The 12,520-nt window shown below is 42.2% G+C and overlaps 1 protein-coding gene across 1 annotated transcript in view; it reads right to left on the reverse strand.

The window, feature by feature from the left end:
- TTC34 (tetratricopeptide repeat domain 34) overlaps positions 1–12,520 on the reverse strand; it is a 680,889-nt gene that overhangs the window by 341,048 nt on the left and 327,321 nt on the right. The window contains exon 5 of the mRNA XM_069610218.1: positions 4,226–4,392. Within this exon, the coding sequence (XP_069466319.1) occupies positions 4,226–4,392 (167 nt within the window). The remainder of the gene's footprint in view (positions 1–4,225; positions 4,393–12,520) is intronic.

A 12,520-nucleotide genomic window follows, 5' to 3' on the forward strand; every position in this document is an offset into this window, starting at 1 on the left:
ACCATGCATTCATTTTCAATCACATGTAAAATGGGTGCTAACAGCACCAGTACAAACATGCATTCATTTTCAATAAGATGCAAGATGGGTGCTACCAGCACCAGTAAAAACGCCCATTCATTTTCAATCACATGTAAGATGGGTGCTACCAGCACCAGTGCAAACATGCATTCATTTCCCATCCCATGTAAAATGGGTGCTACCAGCACCAGTAAAAACATGCATTCGTTTTCAATCCCATCTAAGATGGTGCTACCAGCACCAGTGCAAACATGCATTCATTTTCAATCACATGGAAGATGGATGCTACCATCACCATTACAAGCATGCATTCATGTTCAATCACATGGAAGATGAGTGCTACCAGCACCAGTAAAAACGCCCATTCATTTTCAATCACATGTAAGATGGGTGCTACCAGCACCAGTGCAAACATGCATTCATTTCCCATCCCATGTAAAATGGGTGCTACCAGCACCAGTAAAAACATGCATTCGTTTTCAATCCCATCTAAGATGGTGCTACCAGCACCAGTGCAAACATGCATTCATTTTCAATCACATGGAAGATGGATGCTACCATCACCATTACAAGCATGCATTCATGTTCAATCACATGGAAGATGAGTGCTACCAGCACCAGTACAAACATGCATTCATGTTCAATCACATGGAAGATGAGTGCTACCAGCACCAGTACAAACATGCATTCATTTTCAATCCCATGGAAGATGAGTGCTACCAGCACCAGTACAAACATGCATTCATTTTCAATCCCATGGAAGATGGGTGCTACCAGCACCAGTGCAAACATGCATTCATTTTCATTCCCATGTTTTTGCTATTACTTGGATTCATGGGTTGCAACCACATGCAGTGTTTAGGGTAAATGCAGTAGCAATGCTTTAGCGAAATCCCTCCTACATCCTTAGATCTGCACTCTCATAGAAACGGTACCGCTACCGCTACCATTATTATTGTCTCCAAACCATGGTGCTAGGTCCAGAAATATGTTTTAAGTCATGCACCATCAAACCACCTTTATATGAGTGGAAAATCGATGCACCCTGTGCACAAAAGGCTTCCGAATGTGTGTGCTTCAGAGATGCACACATTGCTGTGATGCCATATTTCCACCATTTTGCTCTCGGGAGGATAGCTCAAGAGCAACGCTCTCGCCTTGGAAACAAAATGACGTGGAGCAACAGAGGTTTGATCCCCGGGTCCGTGCTTGGAAACCTCTGGGTATTAAGTGCGGTATAAATAACCAATTTCAATTACAAGTGTGCAACTGGGCAAATCCAGGCATGGGAGGGTGCATGTCCAATCATTATTAATGTGCATCTTATATGTATATATATATATATATATATATATATATATATATATATATATATATATATATATATATATATATATATAACAATCTGTTTGAGCCAAGTATACATGCCACACCACCATCTAGTAACCATCACTGGAAGTTCACCGCCAGTTCAGAGTCACATCAGCAAGGCATTGTACATATCCAAATTAGGCCAACTGCCAGCCTTTTGCACCAGAAACATGACTATGTACTATTGGGCTTATTAGCAGCTTGTGGGTGGTTTATCACTTGAATCTCCATTTCCACTCTCCCAGCGGGGCTTTCACAGGACCGTTTTGAAATGGCTAAACGTTCTCCACTAATGTTCCGCAGGGGTCCACACTCTCGCCCCTGTTTCGCAACCTATGCGTTTCACCTCTGGCTGATCTGGTTCAGTCTTTTGGATTTCAAATGTATACCTATGACATGCAGGCCGTTGTACGCCTGTAGAACAGTAATAACTTAACAGCCCGCCTTTTTAACTCTTTGCTTCTGGCAATCGATCAATGCATGTGTCCTCACAACCTCAAACTAAATGGCAGCCAAACCCGACGCCTGTTAATCAATAGTTCTCTCAATCAATGACCTGGCGTTACTTTTGATCACTTTGCCTGGGTCCACGTTCTGACCCAGTGGGGGTTATGAATAATATTGGGATCCTCATTGATTTTTCTCGGCCTCTGTCAACACAAATCTCACTTGTGACACAGGCCTTTTGTATTCCGGTTAAGATTGCTGTGATGCATTTTCAAGTATTTCTCCAGCAATGCACAGATTATCATGGTCAATTGCTTGGCATCTTCCAGGCGTGACTATTGCACGTCAGTCTACTCGGTCTTCCTGATTATGCACTCTGCACAGCTAATCCTTTTTTAGTTATATGTGAGATGGCTGCTAATATTTCAATGAGTACTAATGAATGGAGCAGATTCAAGTTCAATAGTCGTTCAATCAATCTGTTTGCATCAGCCATCTAGTTGCAATCAACAAAGTGATGTTTATAATGTTGTATGCATAATCATGAGCAAACGTGAACTAGGGTCTACATATATTTCCATAGACACTGACCAAGTCAGGGGCATTGTGTTGAAAAGCACATTTCCGCAGAGAGAGCACTATTCCAAAGAATATTTTTAAAAAATGCACGAGCCTTACATGCTACGTGGTGGACGGCTTAAAAGCTCACACTGCATTTGAATCCCTCACAGATTTGCCCAGCATTTTTGAACAGAAAATGGGAAACAGCATGCTGTCTTTCGTACGTTGTTTACAAAACAAAAGACATCTCTACAAAAAATAGAGCACAGCATGCTGTCTTTCGTACGTTGTTTACAAAACAAAGCACAACTCTACAAAAATGGAACACGGCATGCTGTTTTTCGTAGATTTTTTACAAAACAAAGCACATCTCTACGAAAAATAGAGCACAGCATGCTGTCTTTCGTACGTTGTTTACAAAACAAAGCACATCTCTACAAAACATGGAACACAGCATGCTGTTTTTCATACATTGTTTACAAAACAAAGCACATCTCTACAAAAAATGGAACTCAGCATGCTCTCTTTCGTAGGTTGCTTTAAAAACAAAGCACATCCCTACAAAAAATGGTATACAGCATGGCGTCTTTCATACGTTGTTTACCAAACAAAGCACATCTCTACAAAAAATGCAAAACAGCATGCTGTCTTTCGTAAGTTGTTTACAAAATAAAGCACATCTCTTCTTTAAAGATGTAACATGGAGCCGAAATAACCAGGAAAACGCTGGAGGTGTTTCCTTCATATCAACACCAAAGCCAGAATTTGGCAGTGTGGTACAAATGTTGATGATCACAGTACCTCTCATTTTAACTTCACCACCAAATTCATAATGAGGCCCAAAAGCATAACATGGCTCGGAAGACCATGGGTCTAGAACCACGCATGCTTCAATTTTATTTGACCAAAGTGGCACTCAAAATAGTGATACTTTAGACAGGCAAGTGCATTAGGCCGGATTGGGTCATGAGTGAAAACAGAGTAAGGTGAAGAGGCCTTCAAAACAAAAAATAGGTGTTGCAGAGATGTTCTCAGAGAGGGAAAAGGCAGGGATAATAGGTTGTCCCCATGAACGGGTGAACCCAAATAGGTAGGGGAAAAAATGAGCTCCCAATGTGAGCAGAATAATGGACAAGACCCTTGTGTGATGTGACAGCAGGACCATGGACACTTGGAACAAGGCAAATACCCCTGAAGGGGTAAAAGAAGAGACAGCGAAAGGCAGCAATCAGTGGGGCGCGTCTGATGCTACGGATAGAGCAGAAGTGGAGCTGGGAGAGGGACGAAGAAGCAGAGAGCGAGCAGGACACATGAGCGTGAAGTCATGTTCTGTGGGAGCATGACACGCAGAATAGTGACCATTCTATCATGGCGTTGATCTTACTTATGACAATTCTTTGACACTGGAAGAGGGTGATCAATGTTTTGTATTCGGGACCGTAAACTATGCATTGGAAGTACTGATGAAACTCTCTGTTATACTCTCCTCTCCTTCTTTCCTTCTCTCTTTCTTTCTCTCTTTCTCTTCCCTCTCTCTTTTTCTTTCTTTCTTCCCTTTGTTGTTATGGTGAGCAATTCAAAAATGTGCAAAGTTATTGAAATATATGACTTTGTGGTTGTTTATAAACTGATTTTAAAAAGTGGAATGCTTTTTTTTTAAAATGAAAAGCATAGGAAGGACATAGGGAAGTTAGAAATACATGTTATGTTGGTCTAATGAAAGGATCATTGAAAGTTGTTGTTTGTTTGCTTTAGAAAAACTGCATTAAATAAATCTAGCAACTGCACTGAAAATATTGACATTTTGCATCTGCATTTCACCCACCTTCTCTTGATTAAAGACCAGGTACATGAAGGCCCGTCCGATAAGTGCTTGCACATTTCCGGGCTCCTCTTTCAGAATGGCATTAAAATCAAAAATAGCAGTTTTCTTCTGCCCAAGGTGCCCATAGCATCGGGCGCGGGCTAGCAGAGACTCCCCGGCCTGTCCACCTGTGGAGTAAGAAAGCGCTGCATTAGTCAAGGCCGGGTTTCTACGTGGCTTCTAAGGTACAGTGAGCATTGATTATTCTGGACAAGTTTGTTTGCAACGGGTTTAGTTTAGTGCAGACCTAGCTGAGAAGCAACAGAGCACAGCAATACACGGGAAACTAGTGACAGGGTGCAATCATGAAGATACTAGTAGAACCATGGAATATTAAGCCTGCACATGGAAGGATGTGGAGAGAGGGGATGCCACAGCTTAGAGGTGGGGGATAAAGGGGGCTTAGTAAGAGAAAGATGTGCCACTCCCGATGAAGGTGCTTGTGGATCTGCAGCTGTTCTCCTGTTGAAGCACTATTGCTGTGAGCTGTCCATAATCCGACCTTCCTAACTGCTCCGTAGAGTCTCTGGGCCTGATTCATGGAAGTTTTTGCATGGTGCAAATTGACTTTGCACTGCTGAAAAGTGACTTTGCACTGCCGACACAAAACCTGATTCATGGAACTGTGCAAAGTGTCTTTTTGATGAGTAAAGTCACTTTGCACGGAAAAAATACACTTTGCACAGCTCCAACCTGATTCATGGAGCAGTGCAAAGTGTATTTTTGGAGTTAAGAGTGACTTTGCACGGCAAAAAGACACTTTGCACTGTTCCATGAATCAGGGTGTTTGTTGGCAGTGCAAAGTCACTTTGCACCAGTGAAAAGCCAATTTGCACCGTGCAAAATAATCCATGAATTAGGCCCAGTGTCTGCATCAGTGAGTCCCTCCCTCACCTGCATCTGCTATGAAACAGAGAGCAAAGTGCCTGTCCCTGTAACATCATCAAAAGACACCCAATAAGTCCAAGTCAATAAATGACTCCTCAGGCATTGTTCAGGCCTTTTTGTTCACCCGCCACAATCACACCCTTGAATGACCACTATTTGTCTTTTGGGGGGTGATGAAACTCTCAGTGATGATTGGGTCTCCGTTCCTCTCATCTAATGATCTCCAAAGAGAGTCTCTATTAGTCTGTCTTGCAGCCCTTTCATACCACTCCTCGACTAACAATTTGTGTTCTTAGTCTTCCACATCATTTAAGGCAGAGCGTTTGGTATGTTTGGGACAATAACGCTAAGGTGTGATTCCAGCAAAGCCAATGGGATGCACAAAGTGAGTTTCATTTATTTTATTTTATATTAATATAGTTCCAACTGATGGTTGTGTATATATAACATCAAACAGTGTAACACAAATCACATTAAAAACAAATAACCAATATATCATTGGGTAATCAACAAAAAAGATAACATCTATTAAAGTTAGTTTTCAAACACCATAGATTCATTACACAAGTCAACCAGAATTGCTCTTAATTTTCTTTTATGGTCTTATTTACATGTTGCTTAATTTGTTTCAAATTTGGGAGAATATCAACTGTGGTGCATTTTAGTCCTTCATTCTGTGCAGATACATGAAGTGTCACGCTTTTGAAAATATGTTGTCTAGCACTGGGTGAGGTGCTCAATCTGCAGCCACAGTGGAAATGCAATTGTAAAACACCTCCCATTTTATGTGCAATGTATTCACAACACAATAATGGCACTGCAGCCCCTTTTAATAAGTGCCAATGACGAGTATACTCGTCCTTTTTGCATAGAGTTACATAATAGCCTGGAACTTAAGGGGTTAAGGCGAGTGGCCATGGTGTCGTTGACATCACACCCAAGGGCAGTAGCAGTTATTTTTTTTTTTGTAAAATAGCCAGTATCTTTATGACCACTCTGTGAAAATCGTCCAGAGGTCCCTATGCTTAGAAGCCATTTTATGTGAATAGGAGTGACTGGTACCTGATATGCTGGCGTGGTGAATGGCCCATCATTTAAGGATGAGAACTGCACTGATCCAACTTCAAAGCACTAACAGACATTCGAGGCTCGTATCAAAGCCATCCATATCAATGAACTAATCTTACACATTTCCTATGATGCATTATTTGTTAGCAATATGCATGTGTTCTATCTTCAAGCATGATACGGGTACATGAGCGTTTTTATTTAATGCATTCAGCACATTATGTAATGCACGACAGAGGGTGTGAGAGCAAGCAGGGAATCCCACATGTACACGCAAAGATGCATCTTTTGTTGTTAATTTCTGAACATAAATGTAACTCATTCTCCAGTTTCTACTTGCTGTGATATGCAGGGCGGACAATTGCTGCTTCTACTTGTTGTGATATGCAGTGAGGACATTGCGCTTCTACTTGCTGTGATATGCAGTGAGGACAATTGCCGTTCGTATTCAGAAGATATGGCCGTGCACCTCGATACATCACCAGAGTGCGCGATTTACCAACTGACCAAGTGCCAAGGAAGAGTGACCCCAGAACTTCTGGCAATATTTTAGTCTGGAAACAAACCTGTTGAGGTTGATAACTCCAATGCCAAGGGTCATTCCCTTTGGAAGTCTTTCAGCTCCACTTGCACCAATCCATTTTGAGTTTCAAGCGCATGGAAGGCTCATTTTTTCCACTCTACATTGATACACTAGTCCTGAGGCACCACCCTTCTAAACTCACACGCTTCGCTGACATCTCCTCCCTACCATCTCCCTAATCTGATCTGAACACAAAAGAAACATAATCAATGATATGGCACACACATACACGAGAAGTTGCCACTTGTTCTTTCAAAGTAGGTCTCATTTGTACCCATCTCAGCAATACTCGTATTAGCTCGCTTGAGTTGTGGACTGTGTCAACTGTGCGAAGTGCTATGTGTGACCTGCAAATTATACATCTCAGCATCTCAGCTTTATGAGCACAAGTCTTTGAGATATATGATTGGTGTCCAGCCAGGTTGACAACACAGGTCTGGGTATTGTATTGCAACCAGGAACTGTAAAAGAGGTAAGCTGGTGAACTGTCAGTAGGAAACCCACAAACGTACTGGGCCTCAATACGGGTTTGGTGGAGCAGAAAAGAAGTGTGGTCTTTGGAGGGTGGTCGCTAGATCGATTATGGAGTTATGGGTTGAGGCCCTTCTTCTGCAATCTAAGCTGGAGGGAATTTAGTTTGAAGTGGTGGAAGACCTGAAGATCTATGAACACGTTTGGGGTCATTCAATGAGCCATACAGCTGATCTGCTAACCGTACACTTTAGTTGGAGATGGTAGGAATGCACCACTGTGGTTAGCTTGACTGCGTCTTCTCCTGTGCAGTGTGAGTTCTGTCCTACTGTGTGATCTCGGTGTCTGTTCTTGTTCTTATGTGTTTCCTTATGCTTTTGAAAGTGGTGGGTGTTTTTCTTTGCAGTTTCGTGCCTCACTTGTGAAGTTTCCGTATGACCCTTGTACTGGGTGTGCTTTCTGTTTGTAGTTCGCCTTTCTTCAATAAATAGCTAAAGTGATGGTAAAGCGGCAGCAATGGATTAACTGCCACATTAGCGACACTTTCCCGCATGCCCAAATTCCAAGTTTTCCGGTAAAGTCAAAGACAACCTCAACTTTACCACCAAAAAGTAGAGTAGAGGGATTATTGCAGGCATAACTGCCATCCCCGATAATTCCTCAAAATCACTCAGGGAGTCTAATGGAGTCCAAAATTGTGGTATAGGGCCAAATCCACCAGAGCATGAGGAAGTACGCCTAAACATGTTTAGCAGCTTTTTCACCAGAAATACCACTAAACCCATCATAAGACCCATGCCTGGAAACAGTGTTATAGACTCACCATAGAAATGTTGGTTGATACTGGCATAATTTGGGGATAGCCAGTCCTTGATATGGCTATCCCTATAATGTTACTCGCAACCCACTGTGGATTGCTTTCACACATCATGTGGGCTAACGAATCTCACTGCGGCTTATGATCCCATTGGTCGGAAGTTGCGTACGCCCAGCCTTACCCTGTTTACTAGCATGCTGCAGCCATGACATTTCAGTATATATTGCTTACCCATCCAGTGGTCGATTATAAGCGTTCAAAGGTTTGAATTCTATCTTCATGATGCCAAAGAGCATTCAAGTGTAGAATTTGATTTGATTTTCTGATTTATAGCACGTAAGCCTTGGGGTCGTTCCCCTCTTTAGTGGCCCGCACTCGCATTTTATATGGGTGAACTAAGAAATCAAAGAGGCAGATTGCAACTGTTATGCATCCCACTCTACAAAGTGTTGAGAGCATATCTTCTAGGTGTTTCATAAGGAGATGCTTATTTCTATGTGCAAAAGGACTCATTAAAATTTCGGGGGAGTGCTAAAAAAAGTGGCAGCGATTTCATTACCTCCAATTTAGTTGTGGTTATGGGAATACTGTTATTTTTACTACACTTCCGGATTTGAATTTGACTGTAAAGTGAAAGATTTGGTTGTATACTAATTGACCTTTTCACAATTGACCTCAGGAGAATTGACCTAATTTAGAAGGTCAATAAGGACATATATGCAGGGGGAAACCCCCTGCAACCCCCACCCAATCCAAAAAAAAACTGCAACCCCCCCACCCAATCCCCTTATATCATTTATAATTCAAAACCAACCCAATACATATATAAAAGAACGAAAATAATATAAAGGTCAATTGTGCAGACGATCAATTAGGGCCACTATAATTAGGTCAATTAGGACAAAAGGTCAATTGTAAAAAATCAATGTGGGAAATACCAAAGATTTAACTCCAGCATCAGGATGGAGGTAAATCCTCCACATTAAGGCCAAACATTGGGAGAATTGCTGTGGAAGATTTATCGCTCTTGCTAATCCCACCAAAATCCTATGGAAAACATGGGGATTAACATCTTCTTGCCACCCATCGTAATTGTGTGGTAAATCCACAGGACCGAGTGGCGGTAACGATAATCAGTATTGACAGTGATTAAGCAGATGTACTGCCAAATTACCATCCAACTTGAAATGACGCCCTTTAAAGTGTTCTTATCCTACCTCTACCTAATGCTTTCATGCTTAAGAGGTACACATCACACCCATCACTGTACCTCTCAACTACATCTAAATGGTCCAATCTCTTCTCTAGCCATTGTAGAGGGGGTCTGATTTCTAACACCATTGACAAAAAAGTTCTCTAAACGCTGGGTGGCCCCTGGGGCCAGAGGACACAGGCTGCTCGCAGATTCCTCGCCAGGGGGCAGGAGTTCTCACAGGTAGGGTTGGGCACATGTTTGACATTTGTACATTCTGGCCAGGAGTCCACCTGCTTTCCCCAGTCCTGATGTGACAATCTAAGAAGGCATGTAAAGATAGGCCCTGTGTCATCCGACAGGCAGCCCTGAGGAGAAGCCTTTGCCATATCTGGCATCCTGAGATGAAGTTCCCCTCCCTGAGTGGTTGGCATGACAGGGCAGCAGCAGGGTTTGAGAGATAAGAATATTTATTTTTCAGGGAATGACCAGATGGTACATGAGGTGTATGATTGGGGAAAGTTAAATAATTCTAACTGTTATACAGAAGGCACACAGAAAATAGTATTTAAAACAAACTAGCAAAACAATGGAAACTGGAAAATGGCCAATTGGGGCCCATCAGGCTTCAATGGGAGAGTTGAGTGTCAGTAGGCTATGCCCAGAAGCACATGCCGGCCGGGCACTACATCCAGGCAGAGGTAAACACGCAGGAAAAAGTCTATTGACTACGCAAAGGAGCATGGAAAATACTCTGCATTTACAGTAAAACGTGCTGTGTTGTTGATGTTTACTTAGACACCCCCAACCCCAAAAGCCCGAACCTTTCACAGTAAATGTTGGAATGTGAGCATTTAATTATGTGTCACTAGCCACAAAGGGCCTAACAAAGAGGATTAAGTAAAAAGATTTCCCAATGCTGCATTCGCTACTTCTTGTTTTTTGTTGCATGTATTTCTCGATAAACACAGTTTTATTGCAGCCTCCATCAGAATTAAGCTCCCTCGTGCAGGTGGTTTAAAAAGAAACATCAATTTTGCAGCTGGTATAATTAAGCTCGTGGCAGGGGGGCAGCAGAGGAGGAGGTGATAAACCTCCCAAAGCCTCGTGAAGCATCACAGGTTTATTGTGAAGCGTTTGAGAGTTTGCAGTTTGCACAGACCAGCTGGGCGTCTCTTAATCTGAGCGGATACAACTTCGCATCTCAGTGGTGCTCAGATAAGTCACGACACAGCCATTTACATACACATTACACGGCTCCAATTGTGCATAATGCTCGGCAGGCAAATGGAAGGCCTACGAAGAAATCGTGAGGTGCTTTTTTTCCCGTACATTCAGAGACTTTTCCAAGTGCTCGGTGAGGAGGCTGTAATGGAGCGCTTTCGACTCGCTCGTAAATTGCTATATTCATGCTGGCCTATATTTTGTTATTTTGAGCTGGAAAAACATTTGAAGCGCTCTGCACATAGAGTGTTCCCCTCCTGCGGGAGCAGACTGAAGTACTGTGTCCACTCACACCTCCAGGTGTCAAGGAACACTGACATTCTCAAGTTGAATGAAAAGTGCAAAGAAAAAAAAAATATATATAATATATATATATAAAAATACATATATATATATATATATAATATATATATTAAAGAAAACAGAGGAGAGGGGACGGACCGCACTCTCCGTGGACCCAGTGAAATCCTACAATCCCAAAAGGGAAGAGAACCAAAATATACAGCTCACACGGTAGAATAGGAGGTTATTTTAATAATAAAAAACTGCACATAATGTGCAGAGCAAAAGGCTGGGGAAACAGCAAAACAAACAGGGGCAGGACGCCTAGGGCACGGCCCGCCTACAACGCGTTTCACGCTCGACTGGTAGTGGCCGTGTAGTTATGGTTAAGTTGCTGTTTCCATAGGAAGAGCACTTTTTAGGCGGCTTATAACTTGGCTCCCCCTGGACGAATTCTCACCAAACTTTGCAAAAAAAAGTATATGGCCCACTCTGAAATTTTTTGGAAAGTTTGGTGAGGTTTGCTCCAGGGGGGGCAAAGTTATAGGGGGCGTCCCAAATTTTTTTTTTTTCCCATAGACTGAATGGGGGAAAATTTTGCGCACGGCTACAGATCAAACTGCTGGATGCATGTTTACCAAATTTGCGGCAGGAGCAGCGGTTTGGTCCCGAAAGTGTGCTTTTGCAAATTTGGTGAAAATCCGTTCAGTTTTTTTTTTTTTTAAATGATCAAAAAGTAGGTCTAAAAAAATGAGTGATATCTATGTCCGCTCCGCGGTCACACTTCCCTGTTCGCTCCGCGGACAAGATAACGATTGGCTAATTGGGCGTGTCATGTCCGTTGATATGTGACGCATTCGTTCATTGGATGGTGAAGAGCGTGAAGTGCGTCAGATTGCTCCGATGCGCCCGCCATCTTTAATCCGTGTTTTGATGTGCACGGACATCGCCGCAAAAGCATATAAATAAATACAACATTGCACTTGTTAAACTTATTAAATACTGTCTTGGAAGGTGAGGGTTGATGAGGCTGGGATGGGATGTGGCAGCAAGAAGTAAAAAAGTAGTGTTTTTTTTGTCACAAAAGTTATACCGTACATTTGGAGGTGTTCCTCAATATAATGTGCGTAAAGTACAGGCGAAGAACTAATGTGTCTGTGTTACAATGTATTTAAAATGATATTGGAGTCAGACTGGCGCCCCCTAGAGTTTGGCATCTGAGGCAGCCACCTGCAGTGTTTGATGGAAACAGCGGCTCTGCACGTGTATGCGAGTACCAGTTCTCATGAATGCGTTGAGCCATGTTGTTGCAAAGTGAGAATGTATTTGGATTCTTAGTGAAGGTCACCAGCTTTGATTTATTGGTTGCGAGCTAAGGAAGCCCACGCATGGGACAGAAACTATAAGGGTCAATAGTTTTTTGACCTTGAGGGAAAGGGAATATTCAGTAAGAATGCAGTGTGAGGAGGTTTGGAATAAGGAACATTTTATAAGGTTATGCATTCCAAAGGTTTGTAAGGAACATGTAAAATCAATTCAGGAAGATTCTTTGGTGCAAGAGCATTGAGCATTGCAGTCTAAGTTACACGAAGAGAATAGAGAAGGTGAAGATCATGTAAGTTTGCTTTTGACGACTGTACACCGGAACAAGCTTTAATTTATTATTATCTGAACATTAATTTTGGCAATGTAACTGAAGTACTATCTTTCTGTGTGGTTGTCATTTTTTTG

The sequence above is a fragment of the Ambystoma mexicanum genome, chromosome 8, assembly GCF_040938575.1.
Source record: "Ambystoma mexicanum isolate Mex_15411 chromosome 8, UKY_AmexF1_1, whole genome shotgun sequence".
Classification (NCBI taxonomy): domain Eukaryota; kingdom Metazoa; phylum Chordata; class Amphibia; order Caudata; family Ambystomatidae; genus Ambystoma; species Ambystoma mexicanum.